General features: G+C 45.5%; 1 protein-coding gene across 4 annotated transcripts in view; it reads right to left on the bottom strand.

The window, feature by feature from the left end:
* MAPKBP1 (mitogen-activated protein kinase binding protein 1) overlaps positions 1 to 25,681 on the bottom strand; it is a 99,027-nt gene that overhangs the window by 48,439 nt on the left and 24,907 nt on the right. For all 4 annotated transcript variants that reach the window (XM_061462340.1, XM_061462341.1, XM_061462344.1 and 1 more), the window contains exon 3: positions 20,692 to 20,783. In XM_061462340.1, coding sequence (XP_061318324.1) covers positions 20,692 to 20,783 — 92 coding nt within the window. The remainder of the gene's footprint in view (positions 1 to 20,691; positions 20,784 to 25,681) is intronic.

Raw genomic sequence — 25,681 nt, 5'->3', positions numbered from 1 at the left:
GCCAAGCAAAACTCCATTATGGGCAGTAGGATAGGGTTAATGGACCAAAATCCTGCTGAGTTATGACAGGAATGGACTGTGCTCACAAAAAAAAAAAAGTTTAAGAATAAAGTAAAGACACAAAATCCTGGCACAGACTTTCCTATGCAGCTCTGAAGTTTCTGGGTTTATTGTGAGGAACTGTGCAGAAAAACAGGACTTCAGAAAAGTTCACACAGTCTAAAATACACAAGAAAGATGCAAAACACAAACCAGGGTCTTCAAACCAGGCAAGCAAACAAACCACTTCCTAGAATAGTATAGCGAGCCACGAAGGTGCAGGGCTTTGCTGTTACCAACTTATATGACACAGTCTTTGGCCACTGACAGTCATGAAGTTTAGCTCAGTTGCATTCTGGAGCGGGCTGTATGCAGGCTTCCAGCATACAGCACTTATCAGCCCTTGCCCCAGTACAGAGCCCACAGTGAAGGTAAGAGTCAGCTCACACACCAAGGCAACAAACCTCTCCGAAAGCCACACAGCTTCTAGTGCCAGAGCAGCCACCACAAACATGGGTATTTTAACTGTCTTAAGACAACCCTATGCTCAATTCAGTGGGTTTGAGCCATAATTAATAAAATTTATCTTGGGGGGGAGGGGGAATAAATCACAGTATCTCTTTACTGGTCAGCAAGCATTGATTTATGCCATGAAAAGGTAATTTTAACTCATAGACTCAGTGAAACAAGACTGTATGTTGCTATGTGAGTTGTAAGCCAATGACTAAAGTAACTTGCTAATTGGTTATAACCTCCTATGCCAATAAAGTCATTCAGGAAGGATAAACCAGTGTTTTAAACCCGTTTTCTCAAGTTAGCTGCTACCCAACAAAAGCTACCCTACTGCTCTGCTGTCCCATGCTGACTTTCCACCATCACTCTCCTGTCTGCCATACACAAGGGCAGTGGAGACTCCAGCCAACTGCAAGGACACCTTATCCAGCAAGATGGCAGGCCTCAAACTACCAATCTTGCAGCAGGACACAGATACTGTTCTGGGAGTTGGGAGCACCCAACTTCGAAACTTGGCTCCCTCAAAATGCTTGGAAAGGTTTCTAGTCTACTCTATCCTAGAGAGGGCATCTCCTCAACAAGCAGAAATTAACCACTTCTAGGGCTCTAATCGCTTCCGATTGCTCAAGGAAATGGCCTCAAGTCACACCAGGGGAGGATTAGATTGACTATTAGGAAACATTTCTTCACCAAAAGGGTTGTCAAGCACTGGAACAGGCTGCACAGGGAAGTGGCTGAGTCACCATCCCTGGAGGTATCTAAAAGACCTGTAGATGAGACACCCAGGGACACGGTGTAGTAGCCAACTTGGCAGTGCTGGGTTAACAGCTGGACTTGATGATCTTGGTCTGTTCCAACCTAAACAATTCTATGATTTAGGCTGGCCTCAACTGCCTGCTCACACACTCACAGCTCAGCTCAGTGTGGCCCCAGAGCAGACCCCATGCAGCCAGCAAGTCGTTCTCCAACAGAAGCTGCAGCGGTTTCCCAGACAAGGTACTTCAGAACCAATTATTACTCTGCCTGTGCTCTGACTTAGCAAAGGAAATTGGTCTGGCAAAATAAAGGGAACGGAGACACTGAATGTTCAGATCGCTCATCCACCTACTCCACACTGCCTCCAAGTCCTGTAAGGCTACCAAGCCTTCAGGAGACTCAAAGTATCTACTCCTTCCTGTTTATGCTGGCTTTAATCTTAGAGCAGTTAAAATAATAAAAATAATTACCATGGAAAATTAATTGCATACAAGAGCATACACCCATCTATCCACTCTCCACCTTTGTCTGCTCCTTTACAAGACTGCATTCAGCATTTTACACCTAGAGGGATGGAAAGGATGCAAGCGAAAACTGATGGGTTTGTTCCTAGCTTCCAATTGTGGATGTAGACCAAGCAAAGTACTTCAAACCTGCACTTCCATAATGGCCACATCACCTCTTTCACCTTCTCCACTGCCTTCCCAGACTTAAGCTTTCAAACCAAATCAAAGTTCTCAAGACAACCTTGTCTGAAGAGACCTTTTTAAATGCTAATGTTAACCACAACCTAAGACTAGCTCCAAAAGCCCCTCACATGAGACCTACAGAGAACACTGGCCATTGGCGCGCACTGGCAGTTGTAGAAGGTCAACCCTGTAAAGTACTTTTGTTTCAGTACAAACCCTTCCTCCTCTGCAGCTGTGGGCACGGTTTGATAACCACAGCACCTTTTAAATCCATAAGTACATTCTGATTTCTAAGACGCTTCACTGCTCTAACTCTTCACTGCTGTATGGATTACTGCTGTACAAACCGTCTATCAGCCAGCTGAGATTAAATGTCCTGTTCGTTTGCACCCTGGTTCCTGCAGAGGCCATTGGCAATGGTATTTAAAGGTATTATTTCTAGGTCTATGATAGAATCATAGAATAGTTAGAGTTGGAAAGGACTTTAAGATCATTCAGTTCCAACCCCCCTGCCACGGGCAGGGACACCTCACACTAAACCGTATCACCCAAGGCCTTGTCCAGTCTGGTCTTGAACACTGCCAGGGATGGAGCATTCACAACCTCCCTGGACAACCCATTCCAGTGCCTCACCACCCTAACAGGATAGAATTTCCTCCTTATATCCAATCTAAATTTCCCCTGTTTAAGTTTTAACCTGTTACCCCTTGTCTTATTACCACCTTTAAGTTCACCTTTCTGATAGAAGCAGCTTTTAAAAACAACTTGGCTATGTCATCTCTCCTCTTTCTTGTGGACATTCAGGTAACCTCAAACACAAGGGAAGGACAGAATGAGCTCTCACAGTGATGTCAAAGGTTTTGGCAGATGACCTGATCTCTCTCCATCAGGGAGCATATTTGAGTCAGCCAACAAGAATGTGGTGAAAGGGTCCCTGCAGAGCTTCCAAACCTCCATGAAAGCACAGCCCTGTTGCTGTATGTGCCCAACTCTGCACCATATATGCAGCTAAAAAGCTGAGCTAGGGTGGAGGGAAGTGTCACAGCAGTTTCCATTGGCTCTAGTAAGAGAGAAAAAAAAAAAAAATATATATATATATAAATATAAATATATATATAAAAAAGAAGCAATTTCCCTAAGCTAACTATAGGAGCAGGAATGGAGAGGAATCGGACGTCAGTCACATTTATGTGAAGGATCTGACTAAGTCAGCAGCAGTGTGTCACTCCATGCAGCTCCCCCCACCTTTACTTCTGTCTTTTCTCCTACTGGCTTCACTCCTGCTCTTACCAAAACCCTTGTTCCTGGGTCTTTTTCTCTTGTTTTTGTCCTCCTGTTTGCCTGTGCATCCCTCTGTTCTCAGCTGCCTTCCCCAGCTACCTCCTTCTTCTTCAGCAAGCTAATAAAAACCAGATTTCTGCAGAAGTCAGTTTTCCTCTTTCCTTCCTCTGCAGGCCACCCTCCCCTCCACAGGGTTTGGAGGAACTAAAAGCCTGTGATAGCATTTCTTTCCAAGTTATCCATCAACTCAGCGCTACCCTATCTTGTGGGCCACGTGACTAGAGGAAGAGTCCATGGGTCAAGTCCTCCTCTCCTAAATGGATGGAGCCTATGTTATAAAGAGGATGCTGTACAGAGGAAAGAAAACTCCATTAAGACATCAAAACAAACGTTGGATTTCTCTTTTTTTCCTCCCACAATATATTCCTTTCATGCTGCTGCAAAAATAAATGAAAAGAGCAAACAGCCCCTTCCCTTTGAATCCACTTCTCAATTTCTGGCTTATACTCTGCTCTCTATCCCCCCCCCCCCCCCCCAAGCTATTCAAATGAGAGCGCAATAGCTTCCTACGCACTAAATGCATGAAAAAGAAGAAAAGACATTGATAAGAACAGAATCCTTTTTACGCTGCACTGGTTGCCTAGGGAAGCTTGATCGGAGTGAAGCAGCATCTACTAAAGCTGGTGTCAATTTTCTATGTGGCAACTCTTTCTGCCAAAAAGCTTCTTTAATTCACAGCCGGTACTGGGAGTGGGTTAACAGAGAGAGGATGTGCATGCTGTGTAACTGAATAAGTATTTTCATGCAAGTTATATTAATTAAATGCATGCTGAGAAGAAAGATGTATCTGTTGAGAGGTTGACTTGGGTGTTGCTGCCTGGGCAAAGAAGCCTTCAGAGCTTCCTGCACCAGTCCATGACCAAGAAGACCAGGAAGTGGAAGCCTGGGAGATACAGCTAAATGCATACTTCAGAAACCAGCACAGGGTAATGAAAAGCCATGAATACGGAGCAAGAATCCCACTGTGAAAAAGAAAGTGAGCAATACCTTTAGTGTCACTAGACTAATCCTGTAGGAACTTCTGACTGCCAAGCAGGGACACGTTTGTTCTGTTTAAAGGCTGTGTGGCACCCTCAGCCTCCAGGAGTGGGAGCTCAAAGGCACCACAGAACAGACTAGTCCGAAAAAAACACAAGAAAAAGCAGGTCAAACTCAAGTCCTTGCCTCAGAAGTTCTTGCCTCCAGAAGCCTAGGGAAGAACAGAGAAGATTTCTAAGATACTTGTCCAGACTATTCTCCCAGCTTCCGGAAATTTGACATTCAGAGATAGCTTAAGCCAGTGGGCACAAGAAGAGGGAGAGCAGTACAGGAAACTGAGTCTACAGGAAGGCAGAGCAGAACTGACAAGAAGGATTTGTCGGGCTAATCCCTAAAGGTACAAAGGCAGCCTCTGCTCTCTCCATCATTTCAGCCTCCCGAATTCACATCACTCACTGCATTGACATAGACCCCACTGAAGTTTCAGCTTTACCAGGAACACAGAGGAGAATCTCTGCATGAGTCCTCCTGCCTGCCTCCTACCAGAGCAGAGGTGCTGCCTGCCCACAGTGATTTCCAGCAGGTCCAGCTGATCTTACTGAACACATCCTTGGAAAACTCCATCTTAGCATGGAAACTTCCAATGCCAGGTTATTTCAAGGTCTATTTTTAAGGGAGCAGAGCAGAAGAGAAGGATGATTTTTAAAACTGGCAACCCTTCTGACACTGGACAAACATAAGGCAGGGTGATGATTCAGGAAAACAAACTCAGACTTCACGCTTCATGGAAAGAGATGCAGAAAGACAGCCTGGGTCCTGTTTCCCACTGGGTTAGTTGTACACAGCTCCACAGCAGCCACACTGGAGCCACAGATGCAGTGGTAGTGCCCTTGGGAGAGTGATGGCTTTCCACAGAACTTCACAATAAGGAGGCATCTTTTCTGGAAGGCAAAGGGCTAAGCCAGACAGATTGTGAAAGACTTGAGCAAGAAGCGCCTATGGGGAAAGCAGAGGGGAGAAAAGGGCTCAGAGGAAAACCACAGAACTTAAGCCAGCTTACTAACTGAGAATCATTACAGTTGCAAGGAAGATGAAAATGATTCCAGTTAATTGTTCTGGCTCAAGGCTGCCTAGTCACCAGTGATTCAGCAGGAACTTCACCTTCAAAATGTCCCAGTTCCAAAGCCAGGAGAAGGAAATAAAACCCCTCATGGATAAGAAACCAGGGATAAAACCCTGCCCCAGCAGAACTGGGGACAGGCCATTTCACCTGCCTTGTGGAATACCCCATCTCTCCTCCAGCCTGCATCAAAGGTAGGTGGAACAATGAAGCCAAACCATGCAAAGCAGCATCTGCACATACACGCACCAAATTGCCTGTCAGCCTGCGTGTCTCACAAGTTTCAAAGGACACAGGGCACGGATGACAAACACATGTGCACACACACATATGCAGGCATATGAACAGACACATGCATACATACAGCTCATGGCTGACTATGATACACACACAAGAGTCCACATTTCTTTCTCCTCTCCAAAACCACTCACCTCCCTAGGGGCAGGGAAGCAATGTCAGCAATACACCTACATGAAGCATTAAATCAACTGGGCTGGGAGCAGGAGTTGCAGAGCTACGTTTTATTTCAGCACTCTTGGCAAACACCCACTGAACACTGAAATGAGCAGCAGCCCTGGGGGCTAGAGTAATGGGCAGCTGATGACAGGAAGGCTGGAGGAATAAAAGGATCTCACTGTTCATGACAAGAAAATGTGCTGATCAGTCAGACAGGAGATACTAAGAAGCAGTAGAAAAGGGAGCCTTGAGCAGAGCCCGGCTGGTCCTGGGTGCAACCAAGAGCTGGAACATGGCTGAAAATCTGGACAGCTTTACATCAAGGCAGGAAATGCAACTTTCTCCAGTATGGATGCTACAGAATCACAGCAGGCTATGTTAGTTCTTGAGAAGAGACGTATCTCCACGTGCTGACGTCTCCTCCCAGAGTCATGTTCTCTTCTACAAGTAGAGAGAACAGCTCTCCATCCTGACGGACCAAGCCAAGACACCTGCTTCAGGGATTTCTTGCTCCCCAGTTGTGCTCCACCTCTGTGCTTGCTCTCAAGAGCCAGTCCCTCTTCCATCAGTGTCTGGCTGACAGCCCCACCTTTGCCATTCTCAGCAGCAGGCTGCAAGCTTTGTACTGAGCCTGGAAGGCCTCAGGATTCCTGGGTTTGCACCTTTGCTTGCTCTGAACTTTGCCAGACGTGCCTGGTTGAGCTGTGACAGCAATTTCTGTAACTGACCAGGCACCTCTGGCTAGTTTGTTTTACTTCTGTTTATCTTTGTGTGATACAATCGGTTTTACACATGTAACAGTAACAAGCAGTTATTTTAGGTAGACTGAGGTACTGACAACTAACACAAGGATGTATAGGAAAGAAATGCAGGCATGGTATGATAGCAGAGGCTTTGAGAAGTGGAGTTGCAGGGTGCAGTGTGAAGGATTACAGGCATGGCATGATAAGAGATGAGGGACGTGCTTGGCAGTGGAGACCTCACAGCTGTGAACAGCTCACTCATGGTCTGTTAAAGAAATACAGACCTGGAGCTGAGCAAAACAGAGTTTTGGGGTAACAAATAAAAAAATATCCAATATGCATGAAAGACACTGTACATAGTGAATTCAGGAGCATCGTGGAGCTGCAGACCAACCGAGAAAGGGAAAGTATGAAAGTGTGTTAGCAAACATAAAAACAGCCCAGGAGGACCTTGGAGTGAGGAAGAATGCAGCAACGTCCACATCATAGTCCTCCCAGCGAAGGGCTACAAAGGCCGAAGATTTATGGTGCTACCCTCCAATGACTGACTGTAAGATCCAGAGGAGCAACACAAGGGTGAACACAAAGCCAGGAAAAACAAAGAGAAATGAAGAAATGTGTTACAGTTTTAGCTGCGTTATCACAATTAAGACCTCTCCTATATAGTAGTATTCTATTGCATTATTAATCTTTTTCTGTAATAATTTGTTGTAAAGTAAAATGATTCTTGAATTACAGTGTAAGGATTCAGTTTTACCAACAATAAATTCTTGCCTTTTCTAACTTATAGCAACACACAGCCGATAGAGATATATATATATACACACACATACATCTTTGCCCCTAAAAACCAGTGAGTATAACAAAGCCCCGAGGGGAATGCCTCAGAGAAAAGAAAATGCACAGATCTAGGGGAAAAAGCAGCAATGAAAGACAAGTTGAAGAAAAAAAGAGGAGAAAGATATTTTAACCCCCCAGGCAAACAGCAGTTCAGAAAGAAAGGCAAGAAAAAGATAATCAAAGTTTGATGATTCTGCAGGATTTCAATTATAAATGTGCCACCAAGCACTGAACAAATTCAGCTCCCCAGCCCAACTGTATAACGAAGAGATGGGAGCTCTGAAGGCACCTCCTGGGAACAAACAGCTCCCTGCAGAGATGGGCAGACCTAGCTGGGCTGGAACAAGAACATCTTGCTCTACACTTCAGGTCTGCACCGACTTCTCTGCAAGTGCAGTTCCCACCATGCCACAAAGCCTCAAAAGCTGGGTGTCTTCCTTTAAAATCAAGTCTCAGAGGAAAAATACATCCTGCTTGAAGCAATTGGCCAACACCTCTGTTTCCAGCAGCAAACGCAGCCAGAGTATTCCCTCATTGTGCCTGAGCAGCTCAGGAGCAGGGTGAAAGATCTGTACATCAAACTAATCATCTGGGGCAGAGGAACATGACAGCTCATGGCAGATGCCTCAGGGCTTTAACTGTTTTACCGTGAGCAAGCACTGTAGTTAATATTAGAGTGGCATCAATCAAAGGAGCAAAGCAAGTAGTAATACAATTTAGCTCTCTCCCCTTTCTCATCTAATTAACCTTAGGAAGAAGCGGAGTGAGGCAAGTCTGTCTCCTAGCCCCCTCCCCACCACCATCTCCCTGGGGAGGATGGCCATGGGGGTAAGACTGGGCAGGCTCCTCTGGTGCCCACTGACCTGTCGTTGATCTCTCCTGCGCTGGAGAGCAGACAGGCAAGAGCCCCCACTGCGGCAGAGAAACTGGAGCAGCTTTTCCCCTTGAACGCTTCAGTGAGCGCAATCCTTGCTGCAGCTCTGGGAGAACGTCAGAGACCAAGAAACAGAAACCCAAACCCGCACCTCGGAAAGCCTGGAGTTATGGAATCACCCATTCAAACCGTCAGTTGTGTCCCTGCCAGGCATGGGCATAGCTCACAACTGCCAGGGCCAGCAAGGAGGCAATAAAGCCTCTTGCCAACCCTGCCTAATCCTGAGCCCTACCCAGCCAACCTGGCAGATGCTGAAACACGGGACAGGGGAGAGCCCATTTCTCCCCATGGTTACTGTCAGTGCCACAACTACAGGGAGCCTGCTGCAGCTCCTGGGCCCAAATGGCCAGAGCTCTTGCCAGCTCCCTGCTCCAGCCCCACCACCTCCCGGAGTGGGAACAGCTCAAATGTAGCCAGATTGGTAAAATTCAATTCTGCTTGTGTTATCATTTCAGAAGCCTTGTGACAGCTCCGGCTTTAACGGAAGATGAACATTCACTTCTGCTTTGCCTGTATCTCAGAATAACACAGAGCATATTAAATGCACTAAAATTTTTCTTCAGTGTAGCTAATGAGCACCACTTGTCAGATCAAAAAGACAGCTTTCCTGGAAGGAGAAGGAATCATGATAAAACTCGGTTTTGCTTTCTCATGTATCTACATGGCTTGTCAAAGAGAAACATTGCCAGGTTAGAGTCCAAGTCTAAGAAGCATTAAGTCAGCACTGTCAAAGCACAGCAACTGACACTGAAGGCAAGGAGCTGGCTGGTATCTGGTATTGGCTCTGTCAGTCCTGGATTGCCAGCAGAAAGGCACAGGTTCAGGGGCACAACAGGCCAGCGCACATGTGCTGGTGCTGCAGAGAACAGCTTCCAGTGGAGGGGGGCCAAGTCCTACATTTGCAATAGTCAGGGCACTTGTGGACATGCTTACAATAACCAGAATGCACAGGCTCCTGGCACTTCTTAGCTTCTCTAACACGACACTCTTTCACCTTTCACCTCTTGCCTTTCTGACACCGAGTGAAACACAAGACCATCTACAGAGCCACATCTTACAGGAAGAGGAACAGGACTGACGTGCTGTTGTTCACACCTAGTGATGGGCTATATCCTTTGGACTGCATGTACTTCTTTTAAGTTAAACTCTGTGATTTGTGTCAAGGTTGCCAGGAGACAGAGGGCCTGTTTTGTGATTCTGAGAAAGGGTGGAGCTCTGCTGAGGCGGCTGGTATCTTATTTTCATCCCAGACTTTGCTATTCAGTCCCCATTCCCCCCCTCTTTGCTCTTATGCAAGCTCGGGACTTGGCTCATGAGCAACTTGTGTTGCCGCACCAAGGCGCTGGTTGCTAGGAGGTGTAACTGCTGAGGAGATACAGAGCAGGTAGAGAAGAGAGCAGGTTGCTACCTGCAGGTACACAGGCTTGCAGGCACTCCTGCTCAGTGTCATATCCCTCCTTTCTTAGGAAATGGCCAAACCCCCGGGGTTGCAGAGCTTCAAGCTGAGAAAAGCCCTAGACGTTCAAAACAGCCAAGGCAGCGTGAGCTTTACAACCACTCCTCTTCCCTGTTTCAATAGCATGCAATAGCTTTCCAAACCTGTCAAAGCATCCCACTTGCAGAGCTCTACCAGACTGTTTAGCTCCGTTATTAAATAAAGGAGATGTGCTTACTCTCTCACTTCAGTTTCTCTGCACATAAATTGCAAGTGACCCTCACCATAGGACTGCTTTTTTTCCCTGCTTTTTAAATAGCGACTTCCCCTTAGTTCACACGCTGCAAAATGAGATCAAAGCACAAAGTAACAAATTAACCATCTACATGGGATTATTTCCAGTTTGCCTCTTCCCAATTTAAAGCTCAAATTGGTACAACTGGCTCAGTGAAAGACTGAGGATGGTCAGCATTTCTCCTAATGAGGCAGGCTAAAGTCAAATACAACCAAGATAATCATTAAACCAGCAACTGCTGTATCTATTCTGACAGCCATGATAACACTCTCCTGGTGAGGGAAGTGGAATGGAAGCAGTAACAAGCATGTACTACATAGTTCTTAACATGGCTTGTCAGGCAACCTAAAGAGCAGCGAACACACAGGACTGCGCCAAGCAGCCCTACCTTTCCCTGCTCGCAGCCTCAGGAATCCAACACAGGGAAGCTTTCGAGTGCTTTCTCTTCGTCACAAGAATTTTCATCGCAGCCTCACAAAGATAAAAGCATTCCCATTTCCCTGGTCTCACTTTCTTCACCACTAACATTTCTGGCAACAGCAAGAATCCACACTAATATAATCATTTTTGAGGGCTCAGCCAGTACTTCTGGGCCCCCAGCAAACATTGCACAGGCACTGCATAGTGCCTGGACCTGCCACACCAGTTGTGTGAGGCAGTCTAGGGCTGAAGTCAACTAACCAGACATGCCCTACCACACCACTAAACTTCATTTAGAGCTCACTCACACCACTGCAGCATCATACACAGGATGAAACCTCCTTCTCCAGGATTTCCAACACTGAAGAGGAGAGCACATTCATGCTGCCGGCATGCACACTGCAGGCAAGGAGACTTCTTCGGTCCTGCAATTCATTCTTACAGTAAAAAACACCCCAAGCTCCACTGTCAGTTAAGCACAAAAGCTGCTTATACTTAAGATAATTGTGTGCCATGCCGTGGTTCTGCAGGGTCAGAGTTCAAAGGTATATAGTAATCCAAGAAATAGCATGTAAAAACTCTGCAAAATGCATGACTGAAGAGATGCTTTTGCAAGCTCCATCCTATTTCCTTCTACAAAACCATTCTGAGAGCATTTCTTTCCACCAATGTCCCATTCTGTTCTCTTCCCTCTGACAAGATCCAGCTTGCTCGGAGCTGGGTACATGTACAAAGGAGGACACAGAGGCAGTGAAGTTGGTAGCATCTGGTGTTCTTTACCTCAATCATATCTTTAACTTTCTGTGCATATACCTACCACATCACCCGAGCTCACGTCCCATGTGTGGAACCTGCTGTTGGACGTTCATAGGGAGCAGCACAACGTGTCTTTGTGGCCTCTACCACCTTGAGGGCTGGCTAGTATGTGATGCTGGGAGAAGAGCATCTGCACTAGCAAGGGTGAGGACTGCTGTACAAGACGGAACATTTTAAGGTTTGGGTTTTTGTTTCCCCCTGCTCAAGTCACCTGCTTACTACCCAGCTCCTATTATCTACAGCTCTGTAAGGGACAAACTAGAAAACTGTTAGGTTTTATTTTTAGATAAAGATGCAAGCTGGGAGAAGCAAAGTGATCTTCTCTTCCACCCAGTCCCGAGGCACACTAAAAATAGAGGGGAAAAAGTCTCAGTTCTCCACGCCCTACAATACATTGCCTCTTCCCCATTGCTGGCTTTTATCAGAAAAGTCTTTCTGTCCTTCAGACAAACTCTCACTATCATCCTAAATACAGGACAACAGAATTCTGGTGAGACCCCACCTGGAATACTGCTTCCAGCTCTGAAGCCCTCAGCACCAGAAAGACATGGACCTGTTGGAGAGGGTCCAGAGGATGGCCACAAAAATGATCAGAAGGATGGAGCACTTCTCCTGTGAAGAAAGGCTGAGAAAGTTGAGGTTGTTCACCCTGGAGAAGAGAATGCTCCAAGGAGACCTTATTGCAACCTTGCAGTATCCAAAGGGGACTTGTAAGAAAGATGGAGACAAACGTTTTAGTAGGCCTTCTTGCAACAGGACAAGTTTTAATGGTCTTAAACTCTGAGAGGGTAAACTTACACCAGATACAAGGAAGACATCTTATTTACGATGAGGGTGCTGAGACACTGGCACAGGTTGCCCAGAGACATGGTAGATGCCCCATCCCTGGAAACATTCAAGGTCAGGTTGGACAGGGCTTGAAGAAGTCCCTGCTCATTGAAGGAGGGGAATGGACTATTCTGATTCTCCTGCCCCCAGTCCTGCAATTTTGAAGGTGGGGAGCGGAAGGAGGAATACAGTTCACCAGCAATCTCTGAACTGCTCAGCTCAAAGTAGGGCTGCCCATATCCCAGTGAAATGCCCTCAGGCAATTTGTTGTGGGGAAAGGTACCTGCTCCCACTCACACACTCCCTCTCTCCACAAAATTCCCCATGAACAAATCTGTGAAGCCTTTCCCAAAATGTTTCACTGCAATTGAACCATTCCCGTGAAAAATTCTCATTTCAGTCTAAATGTCCAAAACCATCTGGCAATCTGAACACAACAAGGCTCCTGTTGTGGCTTTTAGGGATTTGCTTTGGGGGTTTTTTGGTGGTTGGTTTATTAAACAAAGGGTTACCAGACTTCAACTTCAATTCAGCCCTGAGCCCAGAGACTGGGTACTGCCTGTCAGCGGGGGGGGAGGTCCTCCCACTGGATGGGCTGCAAGAGGAAAGCACAGATTACTGCCCCTCACTTGGAGCGTTTATAGGGACAGTGGGATGCAGCAGCACACTCCCATGCTGAGCAGGGATGCGGAGTCCAACCTTTCCCAAGTGCCTGACAGAAAGGAGACAGCACAGAAGCATGGGTGAACAAAGGCCTAGAACGGGGTGCATAAAGGAAACATTTGGGGAAAAAGGGCTCATATCATGTGGCTTCTGTGGAAAAACAGGATAAACAGACATGTTGGTACCTGCTGGCTTGAGGGAGGATGTCGCTTCAGACTTATTGCTGCTGTCAAATCCTCAAATAGTAACTGTGGGACAAAGCATCACATTTCATCTCTATTCGTCCCAATGCCGGTAGCAGCTGGTTACAGAACAGCAACCCACCCCCTTGTAACTTGAAGGCTGGATTAGTGTATGGCACTCTGGAGAAGTAACCAGAGATCCATGTACTGCAAAACAACAGCTTGCCCCAAAGGGAGCTGGCAGCACCAAGTATCAGCACTGCCCTAACTAGTTTTTCAATACCAACTGTGACACAAGGCACAAAGTCACACAGAGACTGAAGCCAAGCATCCCACAAGATTCCCACTGTCCACAAGAGCTTCAACCTACCCCACCTCTGGCAAAGATGCCATTAACCATTAACCAGCAGCTGAGCTCTCAAGAGTCAAGGGCTCACGCTCCCAGCACCTTCCCTCCAGCAGCCTGACAGCGTCCTGATGCTGCAGTTTCGATGCATGCAGCACAGACAGAAGCACTGCTGGCAGAGACTTGACAAAGTCTCCCTGTGGAGAGAGCTTATTCAGCAATAAGCTTTTCTGACCAGCTATTTTGAGGTTTTGTCCTACTTTTCTCCCTTTTCTGCTGGGTTTGCTGCAGGTTTGCAGCTTCGCGGCCATCTCATTATTTAAGATCTTACCTATGTCCTCAGTTTGTTTCAGGTAAAGATTTTAAATTAATTAGACAAGGCATCAGAAGCCCACACACACAAAAACACACACTGATGGAAACTGCCTGAAAGTCAATTTGACCAGCTTGACTCCATCTGCTAAGGCCTTAAACCAGGGGAGTTTCCCCACAGCTCTAGGTGATCGCTGGTACCTCTTTATTTGCATCTTCACCTCCTTCTCTGCCAAATCAAGTGAGATTACAGCTGAACTGGATCAATACACAAGGTCTTAGCAAACCACTCTACTTTCTAGATTCAGCTTTATTACACAGACAGGGATTCAATATGGAAGAGTCTCCAGCACTCATAAAAAGGGAGACCAAGCTAAAACCAATGTAGGAATACTTGCCTAGATGTACATGGAAACAGCTCAGATGAATAAGACTACACCTGTTCCATTAGGCAGGGTCTTTTCTGTCTGAAGTGAATGAGGGAGATTCAGGACTGAACCCAGCTGCTACTGTAATGAGAAGAGGGCAATTGCTCCAGGACTGCATGGCTGTTAGCTGTGAATCTCACAGGCCAACAGCAAGAGTGCAAGAGAACAGCCGTAGCCCCCCTAAATCCACCTCTTCAAATTAAAGTATCAAAGTTATGATTCTTTGGCCTGAGAACAAAGCACTGTTGCCAGGGGGATCTCTATTTTCTTGTTCCAAGTATAAAGAGTTTGTTTACTTGCCAGAAACTAAGACTGCATTAGCCTTCCTCAGCCCACCCTCCCTGTCTAATCAGCATTAAGAAAGGACTGAGAGGAAGTATTTGACACTTCAGGTCTCCATGCCTTAGTGCAGATGTGCTCCTTTCCCCCCACAGCAAATTTCAGACTGGGATATTTAAGAGTGAAATGAAGTATCCCTGCTCCTTTCTGAGAAATCTGCTATTGCTGAGGAAGGGGAAGGGAGAGTTTGGCTACTTTTCATCATCCCTTTGGTCACTGAACCACAGATGAGAGCTTCTCTTCATTTTAGGATAGGTTTCTACAGTCTTTACAACACCACAAGATGCTCCTTTAGAAAAGGACATACAAAGAAGGCTCAGAAATTCTTCTTCAGAGGTTTGGGTAAGGTAAACTTTAAGAAGCCAGCACCAGCAAACTGAATTTATCTACTAGCAACCCAGCAGTTCCAGTATTTCTATATCCATGTAACCCATTCAAGCTGCATTTGGGATACAGACCAACAGCACTGGCATTTATGCTAGGGGAAAATTACTGAAGAACTGTACTTCCACAGAGCAACAGAACTTTGCACAAACTGCGTATGTACCAAAAGATGCACGGGGACTATGAAGAAATGGATTCCTTCTGTGTATCTACAGCTTTCTGAAGGCTACCACCACTGTGGTGTCCAATCAAAGTGATCAGTCAGTAAAGAGAATCATACAATCGTAGAATCACAGATTGGTTTGGGTTGGAAGGGACCTTAAAGTTCATTCAGTTCCAACCCCTCCATGGGCAGGGACACCTTCCACTAGACCATGTTGCTCCAAGTCCCATCCAACCTGGCACTGAACACTGCCAGGGATGGGGCACCCAAGAAAAAGAAAATACACTCTGAAATAAAGCAGGAATACTTGTCATGTTACAAACTAGGATTTCACTGCCCACATAGCCACCAATTCTGACCTGCCCACAGTGGTCATAAAGTCTTGTATGACTGAAGTTCAGAACTGCATTTTGCCTCATTCACTGGCAGTAATCTACTAGATCTGCCTCTCACAATTCATTCCTGTACCCCACTGACTAAAACCTTCCACTTTAAAGGGGAAAGAAAGAGAAAGGCAGCATCACGTCTGGTAAAGATACACAACGTCCATCCTAAATGTTATTCCTCCATTGTAGGTTATATGTAGCTTAAGGTAAATGGAAATTGTTCTAGGATGATAATCTATTATGTTATGCAGTAATCTATATGTAATGATGGAAAATGATGATTAAAACTTTCCAAGAGACTCGATATGTGGATGGGCTGGAAACCACTTAGCCTTACAGCCTATCTACTGGAACTGGAAAGAGGTATTTGGGAGCAAACCAACAACCACTTCTGGAAAAGAAAAATCCTCACTCTTTCAGCTCCCAGAGGGATTTACCACTCAATTATGTGAGACAGCTCCACACGTGCTGAGCAGACTCCTGGCTGGATTAAAACCAATTCACTCATTTCCCACTGTGCTCATCCCCTTCCTCCCTTTGCTGTGACACAGACCATGGTCACTGCCCTGACAGTGCAGGACCTGACGCTCACCTCCCTGGATCAGTGGACAGGGAGCCAGGAGGGGGGTGACTCAAAAGGGCTGACAGAGTTAAGAGGCTTCCACTCAGTAGTGCAAATCAGCCAAGGATGAGGGATGGAACAAGAGGGAGAAACATGGTGAAACAAGAGGAGACTGCGGCTCGATTCTGCTGCAGCACATGTTGGCACACGAGAAGCTGCTGCACTGACATCCAACAAGCACAGCATAGCAAGAAGTAAAGAAGATTTGAGCTGGGCAGTTTTCTGATTTTGGACACATCATACCACTATTCCATTCTGACTGTTAGTTGCCCTACCTCAAAACATACCTCAAGGTCATAAAGCTGAAGCAAGAACAAGTCTAGTTCTTCAACAAGATCTTGCAGCAAAAAGCAGCAGGAGAAAAGACTTAATATCTTCGTCTTACCTTGGATTGCATAGCACCTTTTTTTATCACCTCTCCCTATCTACAAACAAGGGTGATTCATTCTGCAGTGGTACAGAACATGGGGGCATCCAAATCATTTCTTCAGCAAGCGTACTTCGCATACACAAAGCTGGCTGTGTCTGTACTAACTACAGTAACCCCTAAGAAACCCAAAGGAACTCATTTCACTATGTCTCAGAGAGGATTCTCTATATTAAAAAACTAAACACATTCACTATATATAAATTCACTATATTAATACCTTTAGCTGGAGTTGCAGCATGTATAGAGCTGTACTTGAGAGCTGAAGGAGGGGAAGACTATGCATGTCAAAACCAATCAGCTCATCACATATGCTATGTATCAAACACCAATTTCCCCAGCAAGAAAAAGTAATGTGGAATAACCCTGAATTCTATCAGAGTGCTTAGGAATTGATAAGTAAAGCTAGAGAGAAGCTTAAGCTGGCCAGAACCTACGAGAATAGCGTTTAAATGACATTACACACTGAACTTCAGCACACTGAAGCACTATGCTTCTGCTCCTATGGAAGAAAAAGCACACGCTGCTCCCTCAAGCAGGCAAATATCTCACATGAAGACAAGGTTCCCAAACAGCTCATAACCAATTGAGAGCTAAGGGAAGAAGAACATAAAGAAGCAAAATGAACTGGTCAGTCATAGCAAACTACAGGGCTTAAAAAACAACAGCACACAGAACCCCCAAACTAAAACCAGATAAGCTGTCTCAAACTATCTGAGCAGCTGGTATAGAATTTAAATGGACATTTCGCCATCCCCCTTATTTTTTTTCCTGTTTTAATGCTAGTCATCCTCAGTGGATTTCCTGAGCTTTGTTTCTCTCCTTGTTTCTAGGGAACAGAACCTCAACCAGCTACTGCAAAAAAAAAGGGGGGGGGGGATGAACCATAATGAGAGAAGGTTGGGGAAAAAGCAAAGGGAGGGGAAACTGAAAGGAGAGCAGAGCATTGGTCCTGCCACACAAAGTAAAATATTAAGCACATTTCTGTCCCCCTCACTCGTCCCACAAGATTTTGTTACTCCCTGGATAACCCTAAACAGAGATTAAATTAAAGCAACTTTGGGTTTATTTCACTTGCCAGCACAAGGACAGGTGAGTGCAGGCAGCAGATAAGACCTTCAGAGATGTAATTTTCTCTGCTGTATCGTCTTATCTCCAGGACAACAACCTTATATAAAAGTAATGACCTAGAGTATCTGCAGCACTCAAGTGCCTTTAGCCTTTATGGCAGATATGAAGAAAAGGCCTCCTATAATACAAGCATCCCACCAAAACAGTACAGGGTCAGCAAAGCTGCTGTCACACATGACTGGAAAGAAAGCTTCAATTAGGGTCAAAGAAAAGAAAGAATAAAAGGTTCAAAAGCCAGTGAGAAGGAAATAATTATGTAACACTTGGCTCTTCGGCACGACTGTGCAGTTGGAATGCATTGCATTGGGAACTGCTTCCTTCAGGAGATTCAGAAACTCCAGGAAAGAGAAAATTCAGGAACAGCATTGCTAGGGTTTGGGTGATTTTTAAATGATTTTAGGCAAAACAGAGACCAGAGTTAAGATTCTGCTCAAAGAACACCACAGCTTCCCATGCACAAATTCTCACTCCCATAGTTATTCGTATGCTTGGTGTGGATGAAGTCAGGATGCCTGGGGCAACTGTTTTGATCTCAACCAAATGAATCTTGTTATGTTGAAAGTGCTCTTAGGAAAATACAGTCGTTACGTAAATTCAGCTTTTGGGGATAGGACAGACTGGAGGAGCAAAGCATCTGCATGTCAGGATTGTGAAACCTCAATACATGAGCAGAATATCCTCAACACATGAGGAAATCACTGGAATACCTGGAGCACAGCTGAAGTTGGACATTCAAGCTGCATGGACAGGTCATGAACCAGCTGTGCATGAGCCATAACCACTCTGCTACATCAGCCTCATGTAAGAAGCTCCAGTGACCGGTACATTCAAACAAATAGAAACAAAACCAAAGAACATAAAGGCAATGTAACAGAATTGCCAGGATTCTTGCAAATCAAGAGAAATTAAGCGGGAATGAGAATGGGAAAAAAAAAATCCACCAGAATCAAACTGAACTTGCATCAGCTTAGTCAGGTGTGCACCCGTGCCCCTCTCATGTTTTGACTTCTTAACTAGTGCAAGTTTTGTCACAGATTATCTTGTCTGCAGCAAATCACAGCAGCATCACAAAACAGGCCAGATGTGGCACAAATGCAGCAAGTCACATAAGCCATTAAGCTGCTACAGCACACATCTGGTATATTCCATAGGTTTCCTGCCCAGGCCACGAGATGCTACCACCAACAAGGAAGAACAGGAATTCCTGAGTAAAGCTCTAAGGAACCATGTAACCTTTTAATTACCCAAAAGAATTCTCAGGTGTCCTTATGCTTAATTAAATCAATGTTAGGCATGCACAAGTTCATTACAGGACATCACTATTAACAAAACTAATACATCTTTAGCCATGCAAGAGCCCAAAACATCTGTTTACTGCACTTGCTTTCTTCTCTCTCCTTCAGGTCTTTAAGCATGACCATATTCAGTGTCACAAAAGATGCAGACGAAGAGGCAACACACACTGGAATGTATTTGCCTGGCTCCAAGGAGTTCAAGCATAAAGGACGCTGTCAAGTGCAGATGTGAATCTCAAATTGTCTGCAGTTAACAGACTGCCCACAGACAGAAAAAAGAAGCACTGAGCAGAAATCAAAACTTACGAAATCCCATTTGAACACAAAGGAAAAGTGAAAGAAAACAAACACCCCACCTTTTTATTGTTTGGTTGGCCTTTGTTTGTTTGGGGTTTTGGTTTGGTTTTGTTACTGTGAGAGTAGTCAGACACTGGAACATGCTGCCCAGAGAGGCTGTGAGGTCTCCATCTCTGGAGATATTCAGAAGCTGGTCCTTGGCAACCTGCTCTATGTGACCCTGCTTGAGCATGGGGATTGGTCTCGATGATCTCAAAGGGTTCCCCCCAAACACAATGATTCTGTGAACCAGGATATCACCAGGATGGACAAAAATTTCTAGCCAGTTCTACTGACCCAATCTCTCCTTCTGGCCACAAATACAGAATCCCTAAGTATTGCTAGCCTCTTTCTTGTATGTTTGCAAACACCTATAATTGTTGTGGAAGTTCCTTTCTCCTAATTCCAGCTTTCACATCTTAAGATTATGTCAATGCAGCACCACTTGGAGATACCACCCTTCCACTTCTCCTTTAGCTTGTTGACCACCAGAATGAACAAGCTCAGAGAAAGAGCCAAGCTTATATGAACTTCTGCAACCAAGCCAGCTGGAGTATCCCCACATGGCGCTACAGAAGGTAGTGAAGGCCCTTCCTGAAGAGTCACTCTTCTGTCTTCCCAATCTATTCCCACTACAGTATTGTATCTTTTCATCTAAGTCATAGATATACCTGATCTCAACAGCCATGTTTCCACTAGCAGGGTGAAATGTTTTTCCTCCCCAGCTTTTTCAAAATGTCATCCATTATGAGACCTCTACAGGGCTACATTCTTTCAGACAAGTCCCATCCCACAGACCAGCAACTCTGATCCGCTCTGCTCCTCCATGGACATGTACCCTCTGAGTGAGCTCTACCTTCAGCAAGATCAGGATCTGGCCCCAGATGTCTATGATTTTGCTAAACGTGCAGCTCTCCAATCCTCAGCTATCTCCCTCTAGGTAGCTTTTTTGCTGTCCATCAGGTTCTCCTGGATAGCTCTATTCGGACTTAGACTGCAGTTGATAGATGTGCAGCAATCCAGAGAACACACGGACAAGGTGCTGTCAGCCTGAAATCCTTCTCTGCATTTGGATGAGGAACATGGCAAGTCATAAGTTGCAGGACATATACAAGAAGGCTTTTGTCAATTCATTGGAAGTATCACCTGTTCCATTAGGTAATCGCCGGCTTGAGAATCACATTGAGTTATGTTTAAGTTCACCACAATGCATTTAACTCCCAGCTTAGAGCAAGAGGAAGGAGAGTGGTTCCATTAAAAGGAATCTCATTAAAACTTGACAGGTAAAATGCTATTCCTCTCCATTTCCAATTACATTAACAGTGCCGAGTCTCATCATTCTCTAGTGTTAAAAGACTAAGGAACAGTAAATAGCCCCCCCCCCAGAAGACCACAGTGGAAACACCCTGAATGTTCGTGTTGATGAATCAGTCCTGGTTTATCTTAGCTTTGAAGAACATGGTTAGTGACTCACCCTGCTGGATAAGCAACGAGGCCGGTTTTGGGGTCGCAGGCTAGTCCTCTGCCTCCCGACACAGTTATCCCCAACACCTTCTCCAAAGTCACCTAGTGCATATGAAAAAGAAAATAAGAAGTATTATGAAACATGAGTGCAGTTCAAATGGACCCATACACAGATGCTCATGATCTAGTTCACACTGGCACTGGGAAGAGTTGCAGCTCCTAGAAATTCATTGACAAGCATGCAGGTACAGAAGCAACAGTTTTCAACACAGGCTCAGTAAAATATTCCTGGGGTATAGAGAGGAGTCACCAATCCACTGACTACTTTGCGTCAGCGCGTTGCAAAGCATTGCAAAGACAGGATTTCAAGGAGCAGAAAGTACTGGTGAAAAGCTGGGATGCACATTTGCTGCCCACTGATTCCCATCTTCCCAGCAAGAGCACCAAGCCACTTATTCTGCAGAGATCTTTCCCAAAAATCATTTCCAGTTTGACCCATTCTCTTTATCTCCTCCATCCAGTGGTAGGTGGCTCAGTCTGGTCCCAGCTGGAACTGAATAGTCAATTTTTCCCACAGTGCTTGAATTGGAAACCACATCCAGTGGACCAGGGCATCCCTCCCCAAGAATCTCAAGACAAAACAGTTTACATGACTGGGTTCACAAGCCTGCATACCAGTGACCCATGCAAGAGCTGCAATCCAAAATGCTTGCTTTCCCCCTGAGCAAAGATCTCAACTATTTTTAGGAAGAGAAACATAACTGGGAAGAGCTACTTGGAAGATACAATGATTCATAGCCAGGCCTCTGTGCAAGATGCTGGGAAAAGCACAAGGGGAAGGAAGGGCAACAGATGGACACAGCACAATAGTTTGGGGAGCATTCCCTGGCAGGTAAAGCATCAGAATTTAGCAATTAACCCAAAGCAAAAGGTTGCAGTGCGATTACACAAAATCTAGTTTGTGGCATAAAAGGACTCAACCTCTGAGCACAAACCAGTTCCCAGCCCTGGAGGTTTTTTTGACCAACAGGAAATTGTTCTCTTTCCTTTACATTTGCACAGCTTTATTTTATTTATTATATATTTGATGCATACATTCCTCGTCAGCATTGCTGCCCCTGCCAAACTCAAGGATTTTACTGGGTCACAGTCTTGGGTTTTTAATGATTATCATCTAAGTTACATTTGGTTAAGGCCTTAGGGGCATGGACGCGGCAGAAGAAGTTACTATTGTAATAATTACTATTATCTTTAATAGCTGCCCTGAAGACTAACATCTTGTACTTATACCAATGTGGTGCACAAAAGGCAGGGGCAGGGCAGGTTTCCCACGCCACCCTGACCACACAGCTCACCAGAGCTGAGGAATTCAGCTGTAGGGTCAAGAAATAAGGCTTCACTAAGCTCATGGCCCAGGTTACTAGAGATGGTGACAGAAGTAACCCCATACATAGTACTTCCACAGGCAAAGCAGGGCTAAGGTGCCACCACTTGAAGTGAGCCATCCATGCTTCAGCCAGCTCAAATTTGGCCTCCCTTCAAACCAGTGACATGGAAAGTGGAAGATTTCATATCCCAGTCTCTGGAACAGCTAGGTCTTTTTGCTTTCCTTTTAGTAATAATATACTTCAAATACTTCAAGACAGTGAGAGCACACCAAATTGTCCCCTTCTCTGGACACACGGCTTTTACAAAACTCCACTGGATTTTCATTATGTACAAGAACATACAATTAAAATGCATTTACAAATCCACTGGTAAGGAAAGAAAATAGTTTTGTTCCCACTTAATGTTGGAACAAAAATGAGGGGGGAAGGAGTGAGGAATGCTAGGAGGGTATCTGCTCTTCCAGACTTGTTAAGAATACTTCAAAACACATTTACTTTTAAAGCAGCCTCACAAATGCACAGAAAGAAGAACTCCAGGTTTCTACAGCTGAGATTCCAGCTCATATCAGCAGTTCTCAACCCATCAAACTAAGAGAGGTTTAAATTCCTATAGAAACCGCATTCTTGACGGGGAAGGAGGAAGTGGAGGAGACATGTGCCATTCAAGTACACCAATCCAGATAAGGCACCAATTACTTGATGCTGTCAGCAAACATCAATTTAGCAATGCTGTGTTTACGCTGCTCAGCAAAGGCTTCAGCTCAGGCTGGCTGTAATTGCAACAGTCCTAAAAGGTACTACTTGACCTTGGCAATGCAGCAACTCAGCAACCTGCTTTCACCAACAGGTACAAATTTGCTCTACGAGCATGTGTATCATGCATATCAAGCCTCACAGCGTGCAACCAAGCCAAGCTGATCTTACAGCTGCCTGCTCTGGAGGGGACAGGTCCTTCCCCCTCATCCCACTCAGCCCAGTGACACCCCATATCATTTCCCTGGCACCAGCACTGGCATGGCAACTGCCTGCCCAGCAAGTCAAACCAGCAGAAAGCTATGTTGTAGTTCTCGTTCCCAGTTTGCCAGCCTGGGCAAGCCACAGGGGGCTCAAAGCCAGTTGCCAGTGAAAGTCTTCTTTCAGCTTCCTCTTCTCACTCTAGGGCCTGTGGAGACCCCGTGCTGTTATGCCCATAGACTATTTGTGGCAATGCCACAAAGAGGTGGAAAGTCTACTACCTTTCTGCTGTGGTCAGCACATAGCTTGACACAAAAAGAAGTAGCTCAGTCTCTGGGTCCAATTATTCTACTGCCAATGGGCATCTGTTGGCCCCCAACAGATATATTAGAAAGACAACTATGAAGGCTATACCACTGGTATTGACAGAACTCATGCCACAGAAACGGCTACCTGGGTCCAGAGAATAACAACTAACTTCCTGAAAAAGACTCTCCTTCTTTCCCTCCTAGTCTTAGCTTTAAAACCCTCTTAATGTAAAGAATCTGAAACACAACCCCATCAGCCTATCCAATAGATGCCCTTACAACACTTCTGCATAATAATCCTTGAATATTAAACCAAACTTGCTTCAAATAGGAGTACATGCACATTTAAAAGTTGGCCACAAGACACTTGTGAGCCCTTCTCAGTCACTTGTCGTAAAACTTGACAGAAGAATGGAAAACATTTCAGAGAGAAAGAACAATAGGCAACAATGCAGTATAAAATGGACCCCTCTCAACCTGCCAGCTAAACCAGAGACATTATTGTTTATTAGGCAGAACTACACCAACTTTAGCTTCCTAATCTGGAATTAAAGATTTCAGCGAGGAGCAAATCTGTTGACACAGGTCTGCCATTATCCCACTTGAGAAGTTACAACTTACAAGGTAGGAACCCACTTCCCCACGTGGCAAGTGCAGTCTCCCAGTCCTACGCAGCCATAACCACTGCCATTCACAGGAGTCTCCCTCCCTGGTGGTACTTAGCAGTTCCCACCCAGAGATAAATTCCCTGACACACCTTTCCATGTCTGATCCAAGCTAACCCCAGCACCTGAACAGTCCCCTACACACCTGAGATGCCATGTTCATTACCAGGAGCTCCCACGTCGTCCCAGTTTTGTTCCCACAGTAGTCAGATATGACACTGGTTGTTCAAGCCTTCACAGGCAATCACTGGGCCACCTCACCACCCTCATCCAAGGCTGGAAACAACTGCAAGATTAAACCTGTCATTTCATGCGCCTAAATTAGAGGCACGGAGAGGAGGCCAGCTATCCACATTTGTTACTTCATCTTGAGCCTTCTATTAATAGTAATTGGCACTTTCAATCACGGTTCTCTACACGGTTTGCAAGTGTTACTGAACCAATCCACACGCAACGTGCTTCCACAGCTCACTATGCTACCTGCAACCACCCATCTCCGTTCCTTTCAGGTCAATTTCTCTTCTAATTTAGAGGCTCAATACACACACACTCTTAGGAACCAAAACCAGAATCAGCTGTGTAGATAACACCTGTCTTGCAAAACCTGATATTCATCCATTTTACAGGCTTACATCTAAATTTGGCTGCTGGGAATTGCACAAACGTGTGAAGAAATTTCAGTGCATAAGCAGATCACCCTGTTCCTTCCACATCAGATCCCAAGAGAGTTCCAATGGGAACTATCTGATCCACTATTTGGTAGGACCAGACCAGCAAAGCCCTGAACTGCAGGACTCAAGGTGCCAACAGGTATTCGTGGCAGCCAGGGCCTCCCAAGGAGAGGGGCCTTGCTGCAGCCCAATCCCACCTGGAAGTCAAAGGACGCATCTGAGAGCAGCTCTTGCTTCCCTCCAGCATGACCCCATACAGCGCAAGGGGAAACCCACGCCTGTGCAACAAAGTCACACCAATTCTGCATGTTGCGATAGGGCAAGGGGTGACAGTTTTACACTAAAAGAAGGGAGATTCAGGCTGCATGTGAGGAAGAAATTCCTTACAATGAGGGTGGTAAAACACTGGCACAAGTTGTCCAGGGAGGTGGTGAATGCCCCATCCTTGGAAACATTCAACACCAGGCTGGATGCAATTCTGGGCAACCTGATCTAGTCGAAGATGCCCTGCTCATTGCAGGGGGGTTGGACTAGATGACCTTTGTAGGTCTCTTTCAAACCAAACTATTCTATGAGCCTATAGCACTGAGGTGCAGATAATCCTTTTGGAAAGACTGGTCTAAACAGCCCATGCCAGCCTTGTTTATCTTTTCAGGAAACATTATGCATGACCAGCTGGTCCTTGCTTTGAGAGCAAGATTCATACTTGCGTGAGCTCCTTCTGCTGTTTTGAGGAAGTGACCACAAGCAATTGTTTCCACATGCTAAGAGGACAACACAGAAATCCTTGAAGGGTCAGCCCAGCTTCACTCCCCTGAAAACACTTTCCTCCTTCCCATCATTTCCCCTTGGGGCCATCTACACTGCAAAGCCACACAGGAGATACAGGAGGCAAACACTGTGGCCCACACATCTAGGCAGCACTCTGTTAGCAATAGAAAACACACTTGGTGCCGTAATAATTTCCACCAAAGTAAGTGCCAAAAGGGACAACCTGGTCATTGCGACAGTCCT

The sequence above is a fragment of the Pezoporus flaviventris genome, unplaced genomic scaffold (assembly GCF_033815535.1).
Source record: "Pezoporus flaviventris isolate CSIRO_AGI_PZ_B2104156 unplaced genomic scaffold, CSIRO_AGI_Pfla_v1 ptg000035l, whole genome shotgun sequence".
In the NCBI taxonomy this organism is placed as follows: domain Eukaryota; kingdom Metazoa; phylum Chordata; class Aves; order Psittaciformes; family Psittacidae; genus Pezoporus; species Pezoporus flaviventris.
The sequence above is the reverse complement of the archived record's forward strand: the minus strand, read 5'-3'. Positions and strand labels throughout refer to the sequence as shown.